Source organism: Oncorhynchus mykiss, chromosome 10, assembly GCF_013265735.2.
Source record: "Oncorhynchus mykiss isolate Arlee chromosome 10, USDA_OmykA_1.1, whole genome shotgun sequence".
Lineage (NCBI taxonomy): Eukaryota > Metazoa > Chordata > Actinopteri > Salmoniformes > Salmonidae > Oncorhynchus > Oncorhynchus mykiss.
Genome location: NC_048574.1, coordinates 66,753,560 through 66,780,700, shown reverse-complemented (window position 1 = coordinate 66,780,700; position 27,141 = coordinate 66,753,560). Strand labels below are relative to the sequence as shown.

General features: G+C 44.6%; 1 protein-coding gene across 2 annotated transcripts in view; it reads left to right on the top strand.

Annotated features, from left to right (window-relative positions):
• Positions 1–27,141, top strand: part of LOC110534509 (protein FAM160A1) — a 65,254-nt gene that overhangs the window by 34,520 nt on the left and 3,593 nt on the right. Inside the window, exons 2-13 of one of the 2 annotated variants that reach the window (XM_021619394.2) lie at positions 4,164–4,239; positions 6,327–6,566; positions 10,667–10,978; positions 11,152–11,351; positions 11,444–11,615; positions 14,302–14,547; positions 14,694–14,861; positions 17,939–18,018; positions 18,804–19,006; positions 22,517–23,587; positions 23,938–24,116; positions 26,980–27,100. In XM_021619394.2, coding sequence (XP_021475069.2) covers positions 6,447–6,566; positions 10,667–10,978; positions 11,152–11,351; positions 11,444–11,615; positions 14,302–14,547; positions 14,694–14,861; positions 17,939–18,018; positions 18,804–19,006; positions 22,517–23,587; positions 23,938–24,116; positions 26,980–27,100 — 2,872 coding nt within the window. In that variant the 5' untranslated portion in view covers positions 4,164–4,239; positions 6,327–6,446. The remainder of the gene's footprint in view (positions 1–4,163; positions 4,240–6,326; positions 6,567–10,666; positions 10,979–11,151; positions 11,352–11,443; positions 11,616–14,301; positions 14,548–14,693; positions 14,862–17,938; positions 18,019–18,803; positions 19,007–22,516; positions 23,588–23,937; positions 24,117–26,979; positions 27,101–27,141) is intronic. The other variant, XM_021619393.2, reaches the window with a different exon arrangement.

Genomic DNA, 27,141 nt, shown 5'->3' with positions numbered 1-27,141 from the left:
CCCATCTCCCTGGTGCTGCTCTCTATAGAAGTGGTGCCCATCTCCCTGGTGCTGCTCTCTATAGAAGTGGTTGCCCATCTCCCTGGTGCTGCTCTTTATAGAAGTGGTGCCCCATCTCCCTGGTGCTGCTCTCTATAGAAGTGGTGCCCCATCTCCCTGGTGCTGCTCTTTATAGAAGTGGTGCCCCATCTTCCTGGTACTCCTCTTTATAGAAGTGGTGCCCTATTTCAGGCTTGACAGTATGTTGCTGGGCTCTATTTTGAGCAATTGGAGCATCTCCTCTCCAGGCAATACAGTAGTATCCTCCAATATGTCTTCCAAATGCAGTGCACTATGCAGTTAGTAGCTACATTTCTGTCTCCAGTGTCTCAGATTAGTTACTAGTTGTTGGTGTTTTCGGCAACTGGTGTGCAGTGTGGAGTCTGTAGTCATACATTTTTTACCCCTAATTTCCTGGAATTATAATTGGTTTTTAGAATGATTCAGTGTCAATCCCAGCATAAGTTAATACAAAAAAGTAGCTTTCTATAACAGGAATGAAAAACAAATTTAGGATGGGTTAAAGAGGTCAACATTGCTCATCACTGACTGACTCTATTTTCTAGCGTGGCATACTGTAGAGTTACCTCTTAATGTACTGGGACTGGGAGGATGTACATTTTTTAAATGGAACCATTATGTAACTAGGCAGTTAAGAACAATTTGCAAGGATGGCCTACATCGGCCAAACCCGGACAACGCTGGGTCAATTGTGCGCCACCCTATGGGACTCTGAATGACAGCCGGTTGTGATACAGCCTGGATATAATATGCAGGAGTGTTAAACTACAGACAGTACTGAGCTATACAGGGACATATTAGCCCAGTAGATGCAAACATAATCTTCAATTTGATTCTAGGACACAGTAGTTTCCAGTGCATTGTTGTCTGAGTCCAGGTTAGGTAGGGTAACCACTATAAAAGTACAACGCTAATCTACCACCAGGCCTGTTTTGACCCCATGAGGTTGAGGACACAGACTCTGGTGAGCTAATGTGTCTGTCTGTGGAAGGAGAGGACGTATTACTGTGGCATTAAGACCGAGCAGAGACGAACCCACGAACCCAACAGACTGCTACTACTGTCTCTCTCTACCCTATAATTGGGGGTCATGCATCTGGCTGGGACACTAAGCAGAGGACTGTAATAATATCTCCCACTGTCTCCAGTATGTTGTGTCTTTTAAACAGACCCAATGAGAAGAGTACTTGTTATAGGAAGAAGCTGAGCTTTGGGAATGTGGTATTTTGTGAGTTGTTTGTGTCCAGTTATGGGTCTTGTTGGTAGCAGTGCAGCACTATAGTGGGGCTTTTTAGTGTGAAACTAAGAACTTGTTACAAATTTGCACTTGAGAGGTTTAGTGCTTTATGGCTTCTCTATATGGGAGTGTAGAGGGTAGAGGTCGACCGATTATGATTTTTCAACGCCGATACCGATTATTGAAGGACTAAAAAATAGCCGATACAGATTAATCGGACGATTTAAAAAAAAAAGGTTTAATTTTATTTGTAATAATGACAATTACAACAATACTGATTGAACACTTATTTTAACTTAATATAATACATCAATAAAAATCAATTTAGCCTCAAATAAATAATGACATATGTTCAATTTGGTTTAAATAATGCAAAAACAAAATTGGAGAAGAAAAAAAGTGCAATATGTGCCATGTAAAAAAGCTACCGTTTCAGTTCCTTGCTCAGAACATGAGAACATATGAAAGTTGGTGGTTCCTTTTAACATGAGACTTCAATATTCCAAGGTAAGAGGTTTTAGGTTGTAGTTAATATAGTATTTATAGGACTATTTCTCTCTATACCATATGTTTTTCATTAACCTTTGACTATTGGGTGTTCTTATAGGCACTTTAGTATTGCCAGTGTAACAGTATAGCTTCCGTCCCTCTCCTCGCCCCTACCTGGGCTCGAACCAGGAACACATCGACAACAGCCACACTCGAAGCAGCGTTACCCATCGCTCCACAAAAGCCAACGGCCCTTGCAGGGCAAGGGGAATAACTACTCCAAGTCTCAGAGCGAGTGACGTTTGAAACGCTATTAGCACGCACCCCGCTAACTAGCTAGCCATTTCACATCGGTTACACCAGCCTAATCTCGGGAGTTGATAGGCTTGAAGTCATAAACAGTGCTGTGCTTGCGAATAGCTGCTGGCAAAACACACGAAAGTGCTGTTTGAATGAATGCTTACGAGCCGGCTGCTGCCTACCACCGTCAGACTGCTCTATCAAATATCAAATCATAGACTTAATTATAACATAATAACACACAGAAATACAAGCCTTTGGTCATTAATATGGTCGAATCCAGAAACTATCATTTCGAAAATAAAATGTTTATTATTTCAGTGAAATACGGAACCGTTGGGTGGCATCCCTAAGTCTAAATATTCCTGTTACATTGTACAACCTTCAATGTTATGTCATAATTACGTAAAATTCTGGCAAATTAGTACACAACAAACTGTTGCATATACACTGACTGTGTGCAATGAACGCAAGAGAAGTGACACAATTTCACCTGGTTAATATTGCCTGCTAACTTGGATTTATTTTAGCTAAATATGCAGGTTTAAAAATATATACTTCCGTGTATTGATTTTAAGAAAGGCATGGGTGTTTATGGTTAGGTACAGTCGTGCAACGATTGTGCTTTTTTCGCAAATGCGCTTTTGTTAAATCATCCCCCTGCGTTGCATCGATTATATGCAACGCTGGACACGCTAGATAAACTAGTAATATCATCAACGATGTGTAGTTAACTAGTGATTATGATTGATTGTTTTTATAAGATAAGTTTTTAATGCTAGCTAACAACTTACCTTGTCTTACTGCATTCACGTAACAGGCAGTCAGTCTCCTCATGGAGTGCAATGAGAGACTGGTGGTTAGAGCATTGGACTTGTTAACCGTAAGGTTGCACGATTGAATCCCAGAGCTGACAAGGTAAAAATCTGTCGTTTTGCCCCTGAACAAGGCAGTTAACCCACCGTTCCTAGGCCGTCATTGAAAATAATTATGTGTTCTTAACTGACTTTAAAAAAAGCGGTAAAATCGGAGTCCAAAAATACCGATTTCCGATTGTTATGAAAACTTGAAATCGGCCCTAATTAATCGGCCATTCCGATTAATCGGTCGACCTCTAGTAGAGGGTGTGAGGGTGAATGGAGGTGTGGATTCCTTTAGAGCACACCCCCTCTCCTCCTTTCCCCTCCCCTCTCCTCCTTTCCCCTCCCCTCTCCTCTCTGTTTGCTTTGACCCAGCTGGACCTGGACCCCACCTTCCCCTCCATGGGTGGAGCAGGTCCCTGGAGGCACTACAGCCACAGTCTGGGCAGCGGAATAGGTGTTTTATGGCTGGGTGGGGTGCTGACACACACACACACACACTATCATGCCGATATGATCTTCAGGGAAACATTTCAGAGTTGTCGCTACAGAGTAAGTCAACTTGGACATGACTGGTATGCAGTGCATTTTGTATGGTTGTCGGTGGGGTCGAGAATGCCTAGAATGCTTTAGCTTATGTTTTATTTGACGTGTGTGGACTTCAGTGATCTGACTTCCCTCTAAGAGTGTGGTCAGTGGTTACATCGTAGAAGTAAAGTCTTTCTGCGCGCTGTAATATGTTGTGACAGGTTTCCCATGGTGCCTCAGTGTGACAGTGTCAGAGGTAGGGGAGGAGAGGGGGACTCATGGTTGACCAGAGACGCCAATTATATCACAACTCTAATTGGAGTGAACAGTAGCATGATTATTCAACAAATGATGATGACATTTATTATGTTCTTTCAGAAGATGTTAGTTTGGCACTGTTGTCTCCATGCTTGTGTAGTGTGTGTGTGGATGTGGCGGGGGTTGCTGGATTGCTCTCTCTCTCACTCTCTCTCATATGTTACTCCCCCCCTCTCTCTACAGTCAGTGGTGTTCTGAGCCTCTTACTCACATCGTCCAGTCACTTCCTCACATAGCTCTAGTCTCCAGTCATTCCACTGCTCCGTACCACATTACCAGGAACTCCACTCAGTCACACTGTCTGGCAGTGCTGCTCTCAAACCTCCTCTGGTGTGTCAAAGTTAGACTTCCCTCTCTCTCTATCTCCACAGGACTGGGTGTGTCTGGATGTAAAGAGGGGACATTCTGTATTGTTGATACAAGACTAGCAACCATGGTGAAACAGAGGTAGGAATCTCAGCGATTTCTGTCTTGGGTGACCCTGCCTCATGCATTCCTATAAGGCACGTTCTCTGTGTTAACTAAAAACAGATGTGTTTAGCTTTAGCATGAGTGTTTCAGTGTGTCTCTGTGGTGCCAAGCTCTGTGGTTTGGTTGTTGAGTCTCTCCTCTTCAAGTGGGTCGAAACCATTCACAAAAAAGTTTGATTTGGCCGTGATTGGTTGAGAGGCCATTTGAGGGGCAGCCTTTCTGATCTCTAATTGGTCATTGTGGTCTGACAGTCTGCAGCTGCTTCTGCTTCCAGCAGGAGGGTTACAGTTGAACTCCTGCAGTGCATGGCTGCAATTCATGTGTTGTTATTGTACACTGTATGAAGCAGACGTCTTCAATAGAAGACATTGTCCTAAAATGTTGTTTACTGACCTGGTTGATTATATGCCAGTACCTAGCAACGGCTAACTAGGTATTGTGCGTTTGTTTGCATTTTTGTCAGATTGAGTCGGTAGCCCAGTTTTTTAAATTTACTGTCTAGTCAGTCCCAATTGTCTGTTATCAAGTCTTCAAAGTGTGATCTGTTGGCATGGATATAATCTGTTGGCATGGATATAATCTGTTGAACATCAGTTTTTCTCAGAATTACGCCCATCCGATGTGGGCACTTGACCAATGACATCACATAGCACTAGACTCCTAGACTCCTAGAATGAAAATCATCTGATTCTCAGAACCGCCATAGTCTCCATTCACTGTCCCTGGAGGAACGGAAACATGGGATTCTAGGAAGATAATAGAATCCAAATATCCTCCGTCCTGAGTTATAGTCCTATTTATAACTGACCTGAGCAGGGACTGGGGCGGGGAGGGAGATGGCCTGTTGCACTACACCATGTTAGCAGAAAGCCAAGCTTTTCTTTGCAGCAATGGTCCTCTTTCCTGTACAATCACCTCCTTTACAAGGGAAGCAACAAATAACCCTGGCTTGCACCTATTGTTATCTGACTGTCACAGTCACATAATTAAGTTAGCAATGGCTCTGTGCATTGCAAAGTCCATCGGTGCTGGTGTAAGCATAGAGAATGTATTTGTGTTTTATTTCAATCTGTGGGGATACAGGTCTAAGTGTGTAGCAGGTAAACGCTAAGGCAGGAACAGTTCTGCAGTGTCTTGATAGACAAGTTATTTTTAGTACTTTTAATCATTATTTTGGTTCCCGATTGACGAGCAGTGTGAGAAACGAACACCTGACCTCACTTTCTAGATATGTGAGGGACACATATTTTCACAGGCGCTTCTGGACAGAGCTAGAACCAACAGAATCAACATAACTTTAGGCTACAGACAAAGTCGACATATTTTACATACCAAAACAGTTCCAGACCATTCATGGAAAGAATAGTGTTTTATTAGTTCTCGCGAGCCCACTAGCTGGTAATACACACACACTCTATTGTCATGCATCATAATCTCTTCTGGTGTCACAAGATGAGTGAGTGGGTGATGAAAGTGGTGTCACTGGGACCTTATGGATTTCACTGTGCATTGTAGCGTACTAGCGAGGCGTTACGTCTGTAACTCTGTGGTCCTCTGTAGTTCAGTTGCTAGAGCATGGAGCTTGCAACTCCAGCATAGTGGGTTCAATTCCCGGGACCGCCGTGTGCAAGCACGACTGTACCACGCTTTGGAAAAAAGCGTCTGCTAAATGGCTTATATTATTACAAAGCCATCACCACTTTTCCCTGGGTAAGTATTTTTCGCAGGCACTTGTCGAGCTGAGGAATAGAGGGCATGGGTTGTGCCACCGGCTGAGTGTCTCCCTCTCTTGCTCGCTCTCTTCCTCTGCCTGTGCCCTGTCACTGTTTTCCCTCTCTTTTCTCTCACATGCCTAGCTGCTGTGAATGTCCCAATCAATCACCCTGAATCTGTCCTATGGCTACAGTAGTCTTAATCTGTCCTGTGCTAACAGTAGTCTTAATCTGTCAGCTACTCCTACAGTATGCCATAGTATGTATTGTTATAGGTTTGAACAATGATAAACTACTGATTCTCCATCTGCATGTACAGGATGATGACATGATGTTTTCTGTGTTCTGCAGATGCCCAGTATTCCCTCACCCCCCTGTGCAAGTGGTTTCAGCCGGTCTCCAGTGAGGACTCTCCCCCTCTACCCCTCTCCGTCCTGCGTAATGGTTTAACCCACACGAGATCTGGTCACCATGATGATGGCCTCCATGGTTGCCAACGGAAACAGGGATGGCAGACAGGGGGAGGCCCTGGTCCTGAAAGGGGTGGACCCAGAGACCTGCATGATCGTGTTCAAGAACCACTGGGCACAGGTGAACAAAACCACTACTCTGTATGTAACCTTAGATATAACTTCAGCTCAAAACCCTCATTTAACTTGTATAGCTCAATCTCGTAGAACTGGGCCCTAACTCAAACCCTCAGAACACTAAAGGCATACCCCATCGCAGAACCTCTAACACAAACATTTCCTAAATCCTACAACCTAAACTCCTACAATCCCGCCCATGAACGTGAACCCTCTCAGCCCCAGACCTCATTGTGGTAACTGAAATAATGACTGTCTACTGGCTCCTCCCTTCTCTATTCAGCCTCAGTTCAACCCAGTGGGAGGGAGTTTGCAGGAGTCTCCACTCCTCTCAGCTACAGAGAATAGAATACAGTAAGGCCTGGAAACACAAACATAATTTACTGTCAAATGGGGTTGGAGCTCACGTTGCTGGATGTAGAACAGCCTGAAATTATGTTCAATCTGTTTCATTTTTGTGTATCATTCTCAGCATTTATCATTTTTATTTATTTTTAACCTGTTATTTAACTAGGCAAGTCAGTTAAGAACAAATTCTTATTTACAATTACGGCCTACACCGGCCAAACCCTAACCAGGACGATGTTGGGCCAAATGTGCACCGCTCTATGGGATAATATAAATGTTATGTCTGTGAAGTGCACTGTTAAGGGTTTCAACAGAATCATATTCTGAAATGTAGGACATTTCTAGGTCTTGGACCCTCTGCAGGCAGGTTGCCACTACAATACGGCTCCAGCTGAGTCTTAATTGCTACATTTTGGCTAATTAATAGCGTGATAGGAGTGCTATTGAATTCCTGGAAAAGCCCAGCCTGCTAAGTAGGCACCCCCCGGGACCCTGTATTGAGGAACATTGTTGACATTTCAGAAAAATAGGTAGACTTTCATTGACAGTCAATGGCTTCAGCCTTATCTTTCCCTCTCCAGACCCCTGTGAAATCACTGTCCTTTTGTTAGGATGTCTGAGAGAGCTGGATGTTATTCACTCAGTGTAGTGGGTTGCCCAGGACAGGATAATATGTTCTGGGCAACAGTTTGTTTCATCTCACTATGGTTCTATACAGATACCAGTACACAAAGGGAACTATATTGATTTATCTCTATGTACCAGTACATGTTATCCATTATCCTGACGGCTCCATGCCTCCACCTCCATGTATTACTAGTCAGTCCAGTCAGTGGTTAGAAAAGGCCACTTGATCATCTATAGTCCTACTGTGCTACCCAGCTATGTCCTCAAAGCTATTTGTTACACCAGAAATACCCGACAGGATTGTAGACAGACATGAGTGAAGGAAGTGGCAACTTTAATATGACACCCATCACTACTCCCCTCCCTCTTCCTTCCCTCTCTTCACTCATCCTGTGCGGTTATCACGCCTGGATCAATCAGTCACCTGGGGGCTCTGTCTCAGTCAGCCAGTGTGGCTCTCCCTCTGCTCTGCTCTCAGTGGACTTCCCATCGCCATGGTAGCAGGGCCTGGTGGGGACAGTGAGCTCATTGTTGTGGCTCTATGAATGGTTCCTCCCATGTCTGGGTTGTGTTCATTAAAGGAATGTTTTGAAACGTAGTGAAACAGGGAGGTACTACTTGAACCTGTCCAATGAGAATACACATTTTTGTTTTTCCCAGGCAACAGAACTTTTTTCATGCATTGTGGCCTACTGAACACAGTCCTGTATTCATTAGTGAGGCTTATGTAGGGAGATCCTACTAGAGAGGGACTGATTATCTGCACACTAAGGCACATACAGTGGGGCAAACAAGTATTTAGTCAGCCACCAATTGTACAAGTTCTCCCACTTAAAAAGATGAGAGAGGCCTGTAATTTTCATCATAGGTACACTTCAACTATGACTGACAAAATGAGAGAAAAAAATCCAGAAAATCACATTGTAGGATTTTTAATGAATTTATTTGCAAATTATGGTGGAAAATGAGTATTTGGTCACCTACAAACAAGCAAGATTTCTGTCTCTCACAGACCTGTAACTTCTTCTTTAAGAGGCTCCTCTGTCCTCCACTCGTTACCTGTATTAATGGCACCTGTTTGAACTTGTTATCAGTATAAAAGACACCTGTCCACAACCTCAAACAGTCACACTCCAAACTCCACTATGGCCAAGACCAAAGAGCTGTCAAAGGACACCAGAAACAAAATTGTAGACCTGCACCAGGCTGGGAAGACTGAATCTGCAATAGGTAGGCAGCTTGGTTTGAAGAAATCAACTGTGGGAGCAATTATTAGGAAATGGAAGACATACAAGACCACTGATAATCTCCCTCGATCTGGGGCTCCACGCAAGATCTCACCCCGTGGGGTCAAAATGATCACAAGAACGGTGAGCAAAAATCCCAGAACCACACGGGGGGACCTAGTGAATGACCTGCAGAGAGCTGGGACCAAAGTAACAAAGCCTACCATCAGTAACACACTACGCCGCCAGGGACTCAAATCCTGTAGTGCCAGACGTGTCCCCCTGCTTAAGCCAGTACACGTCCAGGCCCGTCTGAAGTTTGTTAGAGAGCAGTTGGATGATCCAGAAGAAGATTGGGAGAATGTCATATGGTCAGATGAAACCAAAATATAACTTTTTGGTAAAAACTCAACTCGTCGTGTTTGGAGGACAAAGAATGCTGAGTTGCATCCAAAGAACACCATACCTACTGTGAAGCATGGGGGTGGAAACATCATGCTTTGGGGCTGTTTTTCTGTAAAGGGACCAGGACGACTGATCTGTGTAAAGGAAAGAATGAATGGGGCCATGTATCGTGAGATTTTGAGTGAAAACCTCCTTCCATCAGCAAGGGCATTGAAGATGAAACGTGGCTGTGTCTTTCAGCATGACAATGATCCCAAACACACCGCCTAGGCAATGAAGGAGTGGTTTCGTAAGAAGCATTTCAAGGTCCTGGAGTGGCCTAGCCAGTCTCCAGATCTCAACCCCATATAAAATCCTTGGAGGGAGTTGAAAGTCCGTGTTGCCCAGCAACAGCCCCAAAACATCACTGCTCTAGAGGAGATCTGCATGAAGGAATGGGCCAAAATACCAGCAACAGTGTGTGAAAACCTTGTGAAGACTTACAGAAAACGTTTGACCTCTGTCATTGCCAACAAAGGGTATATAACAAAGTATTGAGATAAACTTTTGTTATTGACCAAATACTTATTTTCCACCATAATTTGCAAATAAATTCATTAAAAATCCTACAATGTGATTTTCAATTGGTGGCTGACTAAATACTTTTTTGCCCCACTGTACATATAGAGGACAAAACAGCCGTATACACTTTCATATCAAGCTGATTTACCATCAATATATTTATATTATATGCACGTCGCTGTCAGCGTTCATTTTGTTTATGGTTCACTGTCAATATAAATGCGATGTCACTTGATTTGTGGTTGTCCATTTACATTTCAGTACAGAATTCCGCAGGCAACAGTGGATTTGGAATATCACAAACCCAATTTATACACAATTGTAAATGCCTGGGCTTAAGATATTATATTGACATAATCTTCGTAAAATCACAAACGATGCATCAGCTTTCCCCGATTTATTTCCCGTAGGACTTGAGTTGTATTCTCTCTCAATTCTTCCTCTTGTAATAGAGACTGTTGTGTTCATCTAGATCAATAAAGGCAGCAGCAGGCTGTCCGATGACGATTATTAACTGTCACTTATGAGTCCTCCCGAGAGAATATTACCAACATAACAAACCAACATGTTTCAGTCAATCTAATTTAGCCTGAACATCATTGTAAGCACTTTGGCAGAGTCTGAGAGAGTTTGTCTTATACTCTGGTGTACATGCGATGAAATAACTAATTTGATTTCAACTGTTACGATGACAGTAGCAATGGCATACTGTAATAGCTTTGTGTCTCTATTGCTAGTTGATTTATTTAACCTTGCTCTATCAAGGTTATCGAATAAACTTCAAGTTGACCAAAGACAATATTCAGTTCACTGCGAGAACTATCTCATCTTATTTGATCTTCTTCCTTGTAAAATGAAGGTGAAATTATCACAGATATACAGGTACTATATTCATTTCTATGGACATAACCCTGTACCTTCCCCGTTGTCCCTTCAGGTGGTAAAGATCCTGGAGAAGCATGATCCTCTCCGCAGCAACACCAGCAGCAACATGGCTGCCCTTGGTGTCATCGGCCTCTCCAGCGGCGGCCCCATGCGTTTTGGCGGGCCCATCCCGGGGGACGAGGCCAGCGCGGTGCAGAACTACGTGGAACACATGCTGTTCCTGCTCATGGAGGAGGACGCCGGCCAGGCGGGAGCCATGGGACCCATCCTGGAGTTTGTGGTGATGGAGAACGTCATGGAGAGGCTCTTCCTGTGGAGCCTGAGACGACAGTTTACTGATGATATGAAACTGGAGCAGCTCAAGGTAGGTGTAGAGGTTAGAGATGGTGGTCGGTAACTGGAGGGTTGGGGGGGTTGAATCCCTGGTCTGACAGGGAAATCTGGCAGAGGGTGAGGAGGGTGTCTCGGGGGATTGGGATTAAGGAAAAAGTCACATCTCAGTAACAACTGACAATAAAGTAATCTCCTTCTTCTAAGATGTACGAGATGATTGTGGGCCAGGCGCGGCAGCCCTTACTGCACCACAAACCTGTGTTACGACCCTTAATGATGCTCCTGTCGTCGTGCTCGGGGACAGCTGGCCCGGAGGTGGAGGCTGAGCTGGTGTCATTACTCAACCAACTGTGCTGTGTCCTGGCCAAGGACCAGTCTGTCCTGGAGCTCTTCTTCCATACCAGGTGAGCTTCTCACCTTACAATGTAAAGTGCTTTGAGATACTGGAAAATCTCTCTAGAAATCTCATCAATTATGATGATGATTATTATTACAGTGAGGACCAGGGGGCGGCCAACTTCCTGATCTTCTCCCTGCTGATCCCCTTCATCCACCGGGAGGGTCTGGTGGGCCAGCAGGCCCGGGACGCCCTGCTCCTCATCATGTCACTGTCTGCAGAGAACCAGCGCGTGGCCCAGCACATCGCAGAGAACACCTACTTTTGTCCGGTGAGGAGAGGTGTCTGTCTTTATGATACTGTTGTCTTGCTCCTTTTGGTCTCTTTCACGTTCTGTCTGTGATTTGTGACTCTTCGTTTTATGGCTCTGTATTTCTGTTTCTTAGGTCTCACTGTCCCTTTGCCCTTCTCGTTCTCTTTGTTTAGATTTTGTCCTCCCCCTCTCTCTCTCCTCTCTCTCCATCTCCTCTGTATACATGTCATATGGATGATTGTTCTGCCCTTGACTCAATGTCCTATTAACTCATTGTACCAACTACCAAACAAGTTAATATCCCTGACCTCTCTTTGTCCCCTGATAGGCGTATGATATTCATAGCCCAAATATGCTTAGCCTACTGTATGCATAATAAACCAGGTCGAGGGAGAGTGGCGCTGTTGTATGTTAAATGTGAGGTATTTATATGCTTTTGATAATGTAACAAGCAACACACCCATGTTATTAAAAGGCTAAACTCAGCCCAGCTGTAAAAATAATTTATACACATCTTAGACTGTATATTTAAAATGTAAACTATTTAAAAAATATTTGTTTGATGAAACAAAATGGATGAACACAAGTCCATGATGATTGTAAATTATATTAATCGAATTGCACTAGACTGATGTAGTAACTTTGACCTGTGTTGTTGATTAGAATAATTATCAAACCATGCCACCATCTTGATGCATTAGCTCACCAGGGAAATCACTTGCTTTTGGATGGTAACTCTAAAATCACACAGCCATAAGTCAATGCCCATTTTTATTGATGAAGCCGGGCACAGGTAAATCAGCGGGTAACCTAGTGGTTAGAGCGTTGGGCCAGTAACCAAAAGGTTGCTGGATCGAATCCCCGAGCTGACAAGGTAAAAATCTGTCGTTCTGCCTCTGAACAAGGCAGTTAACCCACTGTTCCCCGGTAGGCCGTCATTGTACATAATAATTTGTTCTTCTGACTTGCCTAGTTAAATAAAGGTTTAAAAAAAATCAACTAGAGGTAATTTTAGTAATGTTGCCTTTCTCCACTCACTTTCAGCTTTGAGGGAGGGGGAAGGGGGATGAAGCTTCTTATGCATTAAGCTCTCAAAGAAGCTGACCTATCACATGCATAGATTCACACACTAGTCGTTTGGATGTGAGACCATGAAGAGAAGGGACTTGGTAGATTTATAACATACAGTAGCATGGAACATGCTCCATGGAGCATGGAACATCAAAGCATGGAAGGGGAAAACATCATTTATATCTGCGCCATAAACACCACTAGGAGTGAGGCTAGAGTGAACACATAAACACCACTAGGAGTGAGGCCAGAGTGAACACATAAACACCACTAGGAGTGAGGCCAGAGTGAACACATAAACACCACTAGGAGTGAGGCCAGAGTGAACACATAAACACCACTAGGAGTGAGGCCAGAGTGAACACATAAACACCACTAGGAGTGAGGCCAGAGTGAACACATAAACACCACTAGGAGTGAGGCCAGAGTGAACACATAAACACCACTAGGAGTGAGGCCAGAGTGAACACATAAACACCACTAGGAGTGAGGCCAGAGTGAACACATAAACACCACTAGGAGTGAGGCCAGAGTGAACACATAAACACCACTAGGAGTGAGGCCAGAGTGAACACATAAACACCACTAGGAGTGAGGCCAGAGTGAACACATAAACACCACTAGGAGTGAGGCCAGAGTGAACTCATAAACACCACTAGGAGTGAGGCCAGAGTGAACACATAAACACCACTAGGAGTGAGGCCAGAGTGAACACATAAACACCACTAGGAGTGAGGCCAGAGTGAACACATAAACACCACTAGGAGTGAGGCCAGAGTGAACACATAAACACCACTAGGAGTGAGGCCAGAGTGAACTCATAAACACCACTAGGAGTGAGGCCAGAGTGAACACATAAACACCACTAGGAGTGAGGCCAGAGTGAACACATAAATGCATAAAAGTCATTTGTGCCACACACTTCCCCACTCATAATTAATGTAATGTATGTTGCTCATATTTAATCTATACTGTAACCCATTAACTATAACTCTCTAAAGTGTCATCCTCAATGCACCAGTCTGCCCATCTAAATGTTTTTACGGTATCCCCCACAGAACACTTGTCCTGTTGCGACTAGTATCTTCACTATCAAACACTTCTGTTAAGCCGTTGTGGACTGACTATCTAGCTTGGCAGTGCTTAAACAGTGTCAACAGAATGGGTTTCAATCTCACCTGTACCGTGGAGAGACTGTACAGGCTGCATGGACCATAACCAGTTATGTAACAGTATTTGACGTAACTGCACAGCAGGAGTAGGCTACAATACCTCTTTGTCACAGGATTACCTGCCTAGCTTCCTACTGCCTGGATAAGCCAATGGAGAGACAGGGATATACCTGTACCAGGAAGTCAGAACAGAGACCCATTCAGTTCCCTGGTTTAGAGGCATCGCTCTATCCTGCCAAGGCATTTGAGCCCTTTGTGCAAAGTCATGGATAGTTATCTTTCACATGCACAAAAGGAAACTCATGCGAAGATGAAAGGAAACACACAATAATATTAGATCCTAGTTATTCCCAACAACATGGTTGCGTGATACCAGACCACAGTGTACAGTTTATATGGTGTAAGTAAGCAATAGCCTACTTGAAGGGGTTCCACTAAATGTGTCTCTCTCCCTCCTCTAGGTGCTGGCCACGGGGCTGAGCGGTCTCTACTCGTCTCTGCCCACCAAGCTGGAGGTGCCCGGTGAGGAGTGGCACTGCCTCCACAGAGAGGACTGGCTACAGATGCCCACCCTGGTCCAGTTCCTCAACTCACTGGAGTTCTGCAATGCAGTCATTCAGGTGGCTCACCCCAGCATCAGGGACCAGCTGGTCAGCTACATCTACAATGGCTTTCTGGTGCCTGTGTTGGCACCAGCCCTCCACAAGGTCAGTATAAACACAGCATGGATCGCACAGTATTACGTCCACCATTCCAGATCAATGTCAGACCAGTCACTACTTCCAGGAAGATTGGATGGAAGAATGCAGCGTATTTGTATCCAGCCTACTGATGGTTGTGTGTTTCTCTCTAGCTGACCCTGGAGGAGGTGATGACTACCACGGCCTATCTGGACCTGTTCGTGCGGTCGGTGTCAGAGCCGATCCTGCTGCAGACCTTCCTCTCTTTCATCCTCCTCCACCGCCACGAGAACGTCCACATCCTGGACACGCTGGTCAGCCGCATCAACACACCCTTCCAGGTAACGTCCACATCCTGGACACTCTGGTCGGCCACATCCACGCACCCTTCCAGGTAACGCCCACATCCTGGACACTCTGGTCAGCCGCATCAACACACCCTTCCAGGTAACGTCCACATCCTGGACACGCTGATCAGCCGCATCGACACACCCTTCCAGGTAACGTCCACATCCTGGACACGCTGATCAGCCGCATCGACACACCCTTCCAGGTAACGTCCACATCCTGGACACGCTGGTCAGCCGCATCGACACACCCTTCCAGGTAACGTCCACATCCTGGACACGCTGATCAGCCGCATCGACACACCCTTCCAGGTAACGTCCACATCCTGGACACTCTGGTCAGCCGCATCGGCACACCCTTCCAGGTAACGTCCACATCCTGGACACGCTGGTCAGCCGCATCGACACACCCTTCCAGGTAACGTCCACATCCTGGACACTCTGGTCAGCCGCATCGACACACCCTTCCAGGTAACGTCCACATCCTGGACACGCTGGTCAGCCGCATCGACACACCCTTCCAGGTAACGTCCACATCCTGGACACGCTGGTCAGCCGCCTCGACACACCCTTCCAGGTAATGTCCACATCCTGGACACGCTGGTCAGCCGCATCGACACACCAGGTACGGGAGTGAGTCTGCAGGCTGAAGCACCTGCTCAGCACATATGTCAACATCCCTTTTCAGATCCGTGAGCCTTCGTGCTAGCACTCACAAGTACACACATCGCACACAGTTGCAAAACATATTGATTACTGTGCATATTTCAACCTAGAGTCTCCTAATAACACTTAGTAAATAGCCAGGCCTCCTCAACCTGGCATAAATTAGATCCTTCAGAAAGTTGTCTGTGAATCTTGCTGCTATGCTGTGTGAGTCATGTTTAAAATAACTGAGACTTGTTTTGGAGATAAATAGTTTCCCCAGAGGCCGTTTCCTAATAATTTAAGCGAATATTTAAAATGTCAGTATCAAAGACAGCAGATTGTTGACATGGCAATGCGCAATAACTATCTAATTAGTCGTTGGACTCATGATACAAGGCAAGTAAATATTAGGAAATGTAATGTCTAGTTCAAACAGGGGGAATTGCTGGAAAGGCTTCATTCATTAACATCAAACAGAGACTTGTCAATTGAAACGTTCAAGTGCTCTCTTCACAGGACTACTCAACTGTGAAAAACGCTCCTGGGCTGATTTGTACTCTACAGGGTAGAAAACAACACTTCTGATACCTGCAGCCCATTTAACATTGATGGTTTTGAAAAGGACAACACAGAGTTACGCATGGAATAAACAAATATACAGTCAATAACACAATACAAAAAGTCTATATACACTGTGTGCAAATGGCGTAAGGCGGTATGGCAATAAATAGGACATAGTAGCGAAGTAATTACAATTTAGCAAATTAACACTGGAGTGATAGATGTGCAGATGATGATGTGCAAGTAGAAATGCTGGTGTGGAAAAGAGTAAAAAAGTAAAAAACAATATGGAGATGAGGTAGGTAGATTGGATGGGCTATTTACATATGGGCTGTGTACAGCTGCAGCGATCGGTAAGCTGCTCTGACAGCTGATGCTTAAAGTTAGTGAGGGAGATATAAGTCTCCAGCTTCAGTGATTTTAGCAATTTGTTCCAGTCATTGGAAGCAGAGAACTGGAAGGAAAGGCGGCCAAAGGGGGTGTTGGCTTTGGGGATGACCAGTGAGATATACCTGCTGGAGTGCGTGCTACGGGTAGGTGTTGTTATGGTGACCAGTGAGCAGAGATAAAGCAGAGCTTTACATAGCAAAGACTTATAGAGGACCTGGAGCCAGTGGGTCTGGCGACGAAAATGTAGCGAGGGCCAGCCGATGAGAGCATACAGGTCGCAGTGGTGGGTGGTATATGGGGCTTTGGTGACAAAACGGATGGCACTGTGATAGACTGCATCCAGTTTGCTGAGTAGAATGTTGGAGGCTATTTTGTAAAGGACATAGCCAAAGTCGAGGATGGTAGGATAGTCAGTTTTTTGAGGGTATGTTTGGCAGCATGAGTGAAGGAGGCTTTGTTGCGAAATAGGAAGCCGATTCTAGATTTGATATTGGATTGGAGATGTTTAATATGAGTCTGGAAGGAGAGTTTACAGTCTAACCAGACACCTAGGTATTTGTAGTTGTCTACATATTCTAAGTCAGAACTGTCCAGACTAGTGAAGCTAGTCGGGCAGGCGGGCAGCGATCGGTTGAAAAGCATGCATTTAGTTTTACTAGCGTTTAAGAGCAGTTGGAGGCCACGGAAGGAGTGTTGTATGGCATTGAAGCTCGTTTGGAGGTTTGTTAACACAGTGTCCAATGAATGGCCAGATGTATACAGAGTGGTGTTGTCTGCGTAGAGGTGGATCAGGGAATCACCCGCAGCAAGAGCGACATCGTTGATATATACAGAGAAAAGAGTCGGCCCGAGAATTGAACCCTGTGGTACCCCCATAGAGACTGCCAGAGGTCCGGACCACAGGCCCTCTGATTTGACACACTGAACTTTATCTGAGAAGAAGTTGGTGAACCTGGCGAGGCAGTCATTTGAGAGGCCAAGGCTATTGAGTCTGCTGATAAGAATGCAGTGATTGACAGAGTCGAAAGCGTTGGCCAGGTTGACTCACTCTTGGTGAGTCGCCCCATTCCAAACCCTCAAATGGACAGACATTTCCTTACTCTTATCATTATTCAGCTGTCAGCAACTCCGGCATACACCTGTTTCCACACAATCCAACTTAATCAAGACATACACCATGCCTAAAATATAACACATTAAGGACATAGGGGCAGTATTAGCTGGTTACATGCCAACTAAGTGAAGTTGCATCAGGGATACTTACTAAACAAGTATCATCAAATGCTGTGACTTCAGGCTGTCCATGGTCACTCTGCAACATTTAAACAGGTATGATGCCACGCGCCACAGGCAGCCATTTTGAAATTCAGCCTTGGTAATCTCTTACTTGTTAATCCAGCCTTGTGATGTATTCCGGTCCTCTGAGGCCTTTGTGATCATCTTGTGATGTTTATCTTCTTGGTGTTTTCCAGCTGGGTACTGTGTCTCTGGCGCTGTTCCAGACTCTCATTGGACTGTACTGTGAGGATGTGATGCTGCAGCTCATCTTGAGGTGAGTGGGTGGGGCCTGTTCCATGTTCTATGTTCATGAGGATATTATATGGAACATTTGGGGTGTCGGATGTCTTTCTTTGTATACCTAGTTTTTTTTCCTTTTCTCCCCAATTTCGTGGTATCCAATTGTTAGTAATTACTATCTTGTCTCATCGCTACAACTCCCATACGAGCTCGGGAGAGACGAAGGTCGAAAGCCATGCGTCCTCCGAAACACAACCCAACCAAGCCACACTGCTTCTTAACACAGCACGCATCCAACCCGGAAGCCAGCCGCACCAATGTGTCGGAGGAAACACCGTGCACCTGGCGACCTTGGTTAGCGTGCACTGCACCCGGCCCACCACAGGAGTCGCTGGTGTGCAATGAGACAAGGATATCCCTACCGGCCAAACCCTCCCTAACCCGGACGATGCTAGGCCAATTGTGCGTCGCCCCACGGACCTCCCGGTCGCGGCCGGCTGCGACAGAGCCTGGGCACGAACCCAGAGTCTCTGGTGGCACAGCTAGCGCTGCGATGCAGTGCCCTAGACCACTGCGCCACCCGGGAGGCCCTGTATACCTAGTTGATGTGTACACACACTTACAAATTCAGTTTCTCACAGCTGATTGGTTTACAATGTGATGAGATCTTACTCCGCTTTTACTCCTTAACACCCAAACACCGACCTATCTGCATTTCTTGGTACAACCATAACCCCCCGTCCTCCTCCTAACCCAAGTCTCAGTTCCCCCTGCTGGGGCTCCCTAACAGGATCTACCCCCCCTCCTCTGGTTCTCCAGGTACCTGATTCCCTGTAATCACATGATGCTGAGCCAGAGACGTGTGGTGAAGGAGAGAGACTTCTACTCTGTGTCGGCCGCTAAGATCCTGGCGCTCACACCCTCCTGCTGCTCCCCCGAACACAGCCCCCCACCCCTCAGACAGCTGGACTCCATCCTCTGGTCAAAGGGTACAGACAACAGTCCTAACACTGGCACCATGGGTAAGATAGGTTCACTGGAGATTTCTAGATGGTTCTGTACTTTATATATGCCTATCACTAGGACAAGACAGTGTAACGTGCCACATGCAGAGGTAAAGTGGAATTAACCCCCTATTTAACCAGTTGCTTTCTATTTGAAGGTGATCTTTTGAATGCATCAATGATTCTCAGAGAATAAACTGTTACTTCTGAAGGATTTTAACAATGGGTTTCATTATTATAGGTCGAGAGATAGACAATCTAGTTTCCTTTGTTTCAAGTGGCCTGGATATTTGTGTTAGGGATTTTAGGCCATGTGCTGCAGCTTAGTCTGAGTAGACGAAACAAATTAAGATCACATTTGATCCTAATCTGATTCACACTTCCCTCTCTTCTGTATTCACAATCGCAACTTCAATGAGCTCTACGCTGAGCCAAAATCTCCAACACACAAAAAGTTCCTTCACTGAGTTGCGACTAGTCATAACATTGTTGGTGGCGAGCGCTTTGACCTAATTTGTGGAGGTGGTATTTACCTAAAACCAACAAAACACAAACCACACAGGGAACACTTAAACTAGCAATCCCGGATCCGGGAGCGTAATGATAGCCTCAAACTAATTAGCATAACGCAGTGGACATAAATACCCCTAGAAAATGTTCCTATTCATGAAAATCACAAATGAAATATATTGAGACACAGCTTAGCCTTTTGTTAATCACACTCTCATCTCAGATTTTCTAAATATGCGTTACAGCCAATGCTAGACAAGCATTTGTGTAAGTTTATTATGGCATAATGCTATGCTAGGCTCTGCTGGCAGCAGGCAACATTTTCACGAAAATAAGAAAAGCAATCAAATTAAATCATTTACCTTTGAAGAACTTCGGATGTTTTCACTCAGGAGACTCCCAGTTAGATAGCAAATGTTCCTTTTTTCCAAAAATATTATTTTTGTAAGCGAAATAGCTCCCGTTTGTTCATCATGCTTGGCTGAGAAATCGACCGGAAAATGCTATCACGACAACGGCAAACTTTTTTCCAAATTAACTCCATAATATCGACAGAAACATGGCAAACGTTGTTTAGAATCAATCCTCAAGGTGTTTTTAACATATCTATTCGATAATATATCCATCGAGGCAATTGGTTTCTCATAAGAAGCGATTGGAAAAATGGCTACCTCAGTATTTTACGCAAGATTTTCTGCGGGAGACATCATGTGACCACTTGCTAAATGTGGTCCCTTACGGCTATTCTTCAACAGAAATGCGTAAAAATACATCACAATGCTGTTGACACCTTGGGGAATACATAGAAAAAGTAAGCTCATTCGTAGCTCATTCACAGCCATATAAGGAGTCATTGGCATGAGGCTGTTTTAAAAAATGCGGCACTTCCTGATTGGATTTTTATCTGGGTTTCGCCTGTAACATCAGTTCTGTTGCACTCACAGACAATATCTTGTTTTGGAAACGTCAGAGTGTTTTCTATCCAATGCTGTCAATTATATGCATAGTCGAGCATCTTTTCGTGACAAAATATCTTGTTTAAAACGGGAAAGTTTTTTATCCAAAAATGAAAATACTGCCCCCTAGTCGTAAAAGGTTAAACAACACAATGTAACTCCAAGTCAATCACACTTCTGTGAAATCAAACTGTCCACTTGATTGACAATACATTTCACATGCTGTTGTGCAAATGGACAACAGGTGGAAATTATAGGCAATTAGCAAGACACCCCCAATAAAGGAGTGGTTCTGCAGGTGGTGACCAGAGACCACTTCTCAGTTCCTATGCTTCCTGGCTGATGTTTTGGTCACTTTTGAATGCTGGAGGTGCTTTCACTCTAGTGGTAGCATGAGACGGAGTCTACAACCCACACAAGTGGCTCAGGTAGTGCAGCTCATCCAGGATGGCACATCAATGCGAGCCTTGGCAAGAAGGTTTGCTGTGTCTGTCAGCGTAGTGTCCAGAGCATGGAGGCGCTACCAGGAGACAGGCCAGTACATCAGGAGACGTGGAGGAGGCCGTAGGAGGGCAACAACCCAGCAGCAGGACCGCTACCTCCGCCTTTGTGCAAGGAGGAGCAGGAGGAGCACTGCCAGAGCCCTGCAAAATGACATCCAGCAGGCCACAAATGTGCATGTGTCTGCTCAAACGGTCAGAAACAGACTCCATGAGGGTGGTATGAGGGCCCGACGTCCACAGGTGGGGGTTGTGCTTACAGCCCAACACCGTGCAGGACGTTTGGCATTTGCCAGAGAACACCAAGATTAGCAAATTCGCCACTGGCGCCCTGTGCTCTTCACAGATGAAAGCAGGTTCACACTGAGCACATGTGACAGACATGACAGTCTGGAGACGCCGTGGAGAACGTTCTGCTGCCTGCAACATCCTCCTCTGCCTCTCTCTGCCCTGTGTGCCAAACTGGCCCCGCAAGTGATTTTTTTGGGCTCCCCAAGAAGTCTGTAAAATCACCAGGAATTCAGCAAATAAATTATTTAATCTAGGAAATCTGTTACCAAGTATTCCCACAAATAAAATAATAGATACCATCTCTGTTTGCGCTTAGTTGTGGTCAATTTGCAGTTTACAAATTATTACAATTATTTTCCGCCCATTTGCTCGGACAAAAATGGTCCGCTGAATGTAGTTTCCTATCCCCGTAGTAGAACATGTTCTATTGATATTCCTATCCCCGTAGTAGAACATGTTCTATTGATATTCCTATCCCCGTAGTAGAATGCGTTCTATTGATAATCCATTATTCCTATCCCCGTAGTAGAACATGTTCTATTGATATTCCTATCCCCGTAGTAGAACATGTTATATTGATAATGCATTATTCCTATCCCTGTAGTAGAACATGTTCTATTGATAATGCATTATTCCTATCCCCGTAGTAGAACATGTTCTATTGATAATGCATTATTCCTATCCCCGTAGTAGAACGTGTTCTATTGATAATGCATTATTTCTATCCCCGTAGAAGAACGCGTTCTATTGATACTGCATTATTCCTATCCATTTACTATTCCTTATTAAGAGTCATTCAAACATCCATCAGTTATGGTTCTGTTTGATTTTTACATGAAGTCTCATGTTGTCAGATTAATAACATAAGAGGCCTTATTAGAAAGTGTTTTTATCAACTCATTAAATCTCAATTAAATCAGTTTAGCCTCCTGTGGTTAATTGTCAACGTCATTAGTTCTGCTGTGCGTGAATTCAGCGCGCATGCAGCGCAGTGTGTCAGCCAAGATTAGTTATATTATTCATCGCACTGACTTGTTCTGTTTCCTGTCTGCCTGTCTCTCTCTGTCTCTGCCTCTCTCTGTCTCTCTGTCTCTGTCTCTCTCTCTCTCTCTCTCTCTCTCTCTCTGTCTCTCTCTTTGTCTGTCTCTGTCTCACTGTTTGTCTGTCTCTCTGTCTGTGTCTGTCTCTCTGTGTGTCTGTTTCTCTCTGTCTATCACTGTTAGATCCATTACTGACTTGTAGTGCTCCCTGTCTTTCTGTCTGTTTTTCAGAGACCGAGGAGTCCTTTTTGGAGGAGGATGGCTCGGGCTACTCCTGCGTCATCGGCTCTGAGATCTACCTGGACGTCAACTACCTACACTACCTTTACAACGCCCGCCTGGGCATCAGCAGCTGCACCCGGGCCTGCCAGGTGTGGTCAGCCCCCTACGATGGAGAGGACCCCCCTCCAGAGGAGTACCAACCCAGTGCCCTGGAGGAGGCTGGGGCCAGGGGACGCCAAGCCCAGACAGTCAACCCCAAGAGGTCACATCCACATCCACGGCCTCGTCCCCCCTGCCCGCCCCAGACCACAGACCCAGCCCCTACTAATCAACTAGAGCTGGAGTGGGACGATAGTTATGATGCCGGTCCGGTGGTGTCCCCCGAGGCTGCTACTGCTGAGAGTAGTAGACCTCCACAGCCGCCTGCAGCCGAGCCGCCCAAACACATCCAGGAGATGAGGAGGACTGCCATCATGCTGGTTAAGGGTTCCTACATCGAGGAGTCCGACTTCCAGGATGATGTCATGGTCTATGACCTTGTGGCAAAGAAGGACGCCCGCGATACTGTGGATCGCCGCAAACCCAGCAGGGAGACACTACCGGAATCTGAAATGGACTCAGAATTTAACCTTGAGGAGGACCATTTCAAAGTATCCAGTCTACAGGAGAAGGATGAGGTCCCCCTCAGCAATGGCCTGAGTCTTCCACTCCATCCCACCAACATGGAGGTCAACAGCTCGGAGGTCATAAAGGGGTCAAAGGAGGTCAAAGCTCATGTTGAGGACCACAACTCCAACCTCCAGAGCCCCTTGGCTACTGAGGTGGGGGACGACCTCATGGATCAGTACGAGGAGCTGATTCGTACGCTGGGCAGCGACGAGGCTGGGACTGGGGGGAGCAGCCCTGTGAAAACGGTGGACAAAGAGTTCCGGAATCCTGTTGTCACCCCCATGGAGGAGGACGAGGTGGACTTCAGCTCCTTCTCTGTGGATACGCCTGAGCTGGAGAAGCAGCACTTGTCCCTGTTTGGGACCAAGCTCCGCAGTGGGAGCACTAAGAGTCATTCTGTGCCTTTTACAGGTAAGATAAAACAACATACTCAGAAATAAAAGCCTTAACTTTTGTACAATATCTTCACCAGGTTTGAAGGTCAGCTCTCTAACACGTGTCAAGAATTTGCTGAAGAATCACAACGTGGTTATCTTACAATGCATTTGACTCATAGCGAGAGAGGGAGGCTTTACTCAGACTGTCAAACCTGGTTAAATAACCAGCCTTAACGTAAGACAGATAAAACTTCAGTCTGAGTAAAGTCTCTCTCTCTCTTCCTGTGTAGATTGAAGTATTATCTGCCTTACTTTAAGGCTTGTTCTTGATCTTTAACCAGGTTTGACAATCTGAGTGAAGACTTTCTTTCTCTCTTCCTGTAGGGCCATTTGTCAGTGTGCTGTTGTCACGTCTGGAGAACATGCTGGATAACTCTCTCCATGTCAACCTCCTGCTGACTGGTATACTGGCCCAGCTGGCTGCCTACCCCCAGCCCCTGCTGCAATCTTTCCTCCTCAACACCAACATGGTGTTCCAGCCAAGCGTGCGCTCACTCTATCAGGTACAGATAGTGTGTGTGTGTGTGTGACTGAGTGTGACTGTCACCAGCCCAGTGTCCACTCACGCTCCTAGATTCCATTAATTATGTCAGTCTGTCTGTCCATCTATCTCTGACTATGTTTTGACTTTCAGTCTATCTGTATCCTTTGTTCTCTCTCATTGACTTTGAGGCAGAGATGGACACAGTCCTGCTGTTAAAATGCTCATCATAGACACTGCAATGCACGCCTACTCAAAAGAGAGACAACTCTCTTAGTAAACATTTCACTCTGCTCCATTTAGTAAGCATTAGAGGTGTAAAAACGTTCCCCAAAAAAACTGTTTGCTTTTCACTCTCACCGCTCTAAGCTGTTTAAACCTCTGGAGACTCATGAAACAACCAGAAAACCTGTTAGAAGTTAGAGAGGAGGGATCCGTTATGAATAGTATTAATTAGAGAGGAGATTATGAATACTATGTTGTGTCCCAAATGGAACCTTATTCCCAATATAGTGCACTACTTTTAACCAGAGCCTTATGGACCCGGGGTAAAAGTAGTGCACTATATAGGTGATAGGGTGCCATTTAGGACACAACTATGAGCTGGAGTACACTTTACGTGGCAATGAAAACAGAGTTCAAAATGGCTGTGAAACAAGTCTAGTGAGACTTTAACACAGTGTTTTTCTCTCCTGTCGGCTGATTCATGCATAATTGAATAGAGGATGTGTAAACAAGTAAATCAAAATGGAATGGGGATGTTTGAAAGCTCGCATTAAAGGGAATGTTTGGATGGGGATGAAAGGGGATGGCAAGTTGTTGACGTACAAACACTGGGCACTTCATTTTCATTAGGGTCCAGATTAAAAGAGGTGGATTGTTTGTCATGGAGATGAATACGGTTTGGTTCTCTCATCATCAGCGTGTCTTGTCTTGCTTAATGCCCTTGTTTTGTCTCGTTTATGCCTCTGGTTTTGTTTTCAATCGTGTGATATGCTTTTATACAAAAGCTACCCGTTTTACACCTGATAGTGTGTATAGCAATACTCTTGGTATCAAGTACGCAAAGCCTGTTGGCTTAATTCAGTCAAAACAAATGTACACTTTCTTTGATAAGGCGTCTTGCGTTGTGGAAATGCAACGATCGCATTCATTTTTCTCAATACAATGTTTTATGCGTGCAAAAAAACGAAACAATTCAGCATGGTGATCTCATTGATCCACCATCTTGTTTCAAGGTAAGCTCGCGAGATCAGGATAGCCTGATACAATATTTATCTTGTACTTTCTGTGCTCTGGCAGCTACAGTGCCTTCAGAAAGTATTCACACCCCTGACTTTTTCCACATTCTGATGTGTTACAGCCTGAATTTAAAATTGATTTAATTTAGATTTTGTGTCACTGATCTACACAAAATACCCCATAATATCAAAGTGGAATTTTGTTAGTAGAACGTTTTTGAAATGTAATAAAAAATTAAATGCTGAAATGTATTGTCCAAGTATTCAACCCCTTTGTTATGGCAAACCTAAGTAAGTTCAGGAGTAAAAATGTGCTTAACAAATCACATAAATTGAATGGACTCATTCTGTGTTCAATAATAGTGGTTAACAGGATTTCAGAATGACTACCCCAAACATACAATTATCTGTAAGGTCCCTCAGTCAAGTAATACATTTCAAGCACAGATTCAAAGACCAGGGAGGTTTTTCAATGCCTCGCAAAGAAGGGCATTGATTGGTAGATAAAATTTTAAAAAGCAAACGCTGAATATTCCTTTGAGCATGGTGACATCCAGTCATTACAAAGATACAGGTGTCCATCCTAACTCATTTGCCGGAGAGGAAGGAAACTGCTCAGGGATTTCACCATGAGGCCAATGATGATTTTAAAATGGTTACAGAGTTTAATGGCTGTGTAATGAGAAAGCTGAGAATAGATCAACAACATTGTAGTTACTCCACCATACTAACCTAAATGACAGAGTAAAAAGAAGGAAGCCTGAACAGAATACAAAATATTCCAAAACATGCATTCTGTTTGCAACAAGACACTTAAGTAATACTGCAAAGCATGAAGCAAAGAAAATAACTTTTTTGCCCTGAATACAAAGCTTTGTTTGGGACAAATTCAACACAACACATGACTGATTACCACTCTTCATATTTTCAAACATGGTGTTGGCTGCATCATGTTATGGGAATGCTTGTCATCGGCAAGGACTAAGGAGTTTTTTGGGATAAATTAAATGGAATACAGCTAAGCACAGGCAAAGTCCTAGAGGAAAACCTGATTCAGTCTTCTTTCCAACAGACACTGGAAGACTAATTCACCTTTCAGCAGGAAAATAACCTAAAACACAAGGCCATATTTATACTGCCGTTGCTTACCAAGAGGGCATTGAATGTTCCTGAATGGCCGAGTTACAGTTTTAACTTGAATCGGTTTGAAAATCTATGGCTAAGACTTGAAAATGGCTTTCTAGCAATGATCAACAACCAACTTGACAGAGCTTGAATAATATCTTGAATAATAATGGGCAAATATTGTACAATTCAGCTATGCAAAGCTCTTAGAGATTTACCCAGAAAGACTCACAACTGTAATCACTGCCAAAGGTGATTCTAACACGTATTGTCTCAGTGGGTGAATAATTATCTAATCAAGATGTATTAGTGTTTTATTTGTCATAAATGTTTTAATAAATGTTCACATTTTTCTTCCACTTTGACAGAGTATTTGGTGTAGATCGTTACAATTAAATCCATATTTAATCCCTCTTTGTAACACAACAAAAAAGTCAAGGGGTGTGAATACTTTCTGAAGGTACTGTATTTCCTGTCTGATGTTCCACTGATGTTACTATATATGTGTTTCCATATCAGGTACTAGCCTCCCTTAAGAACCAGATAGAGCAGCAGGCCTCGACCAAGAAGGACTTCCCAGAGCTGATCACCTCCGCCCAGCACTGCCTCCTGGCCAGGGAGAGTTCACTCAAGGGTCAAGGTGAGACTTGATTGACTACAGTACCCATAATGCTCTGTCCT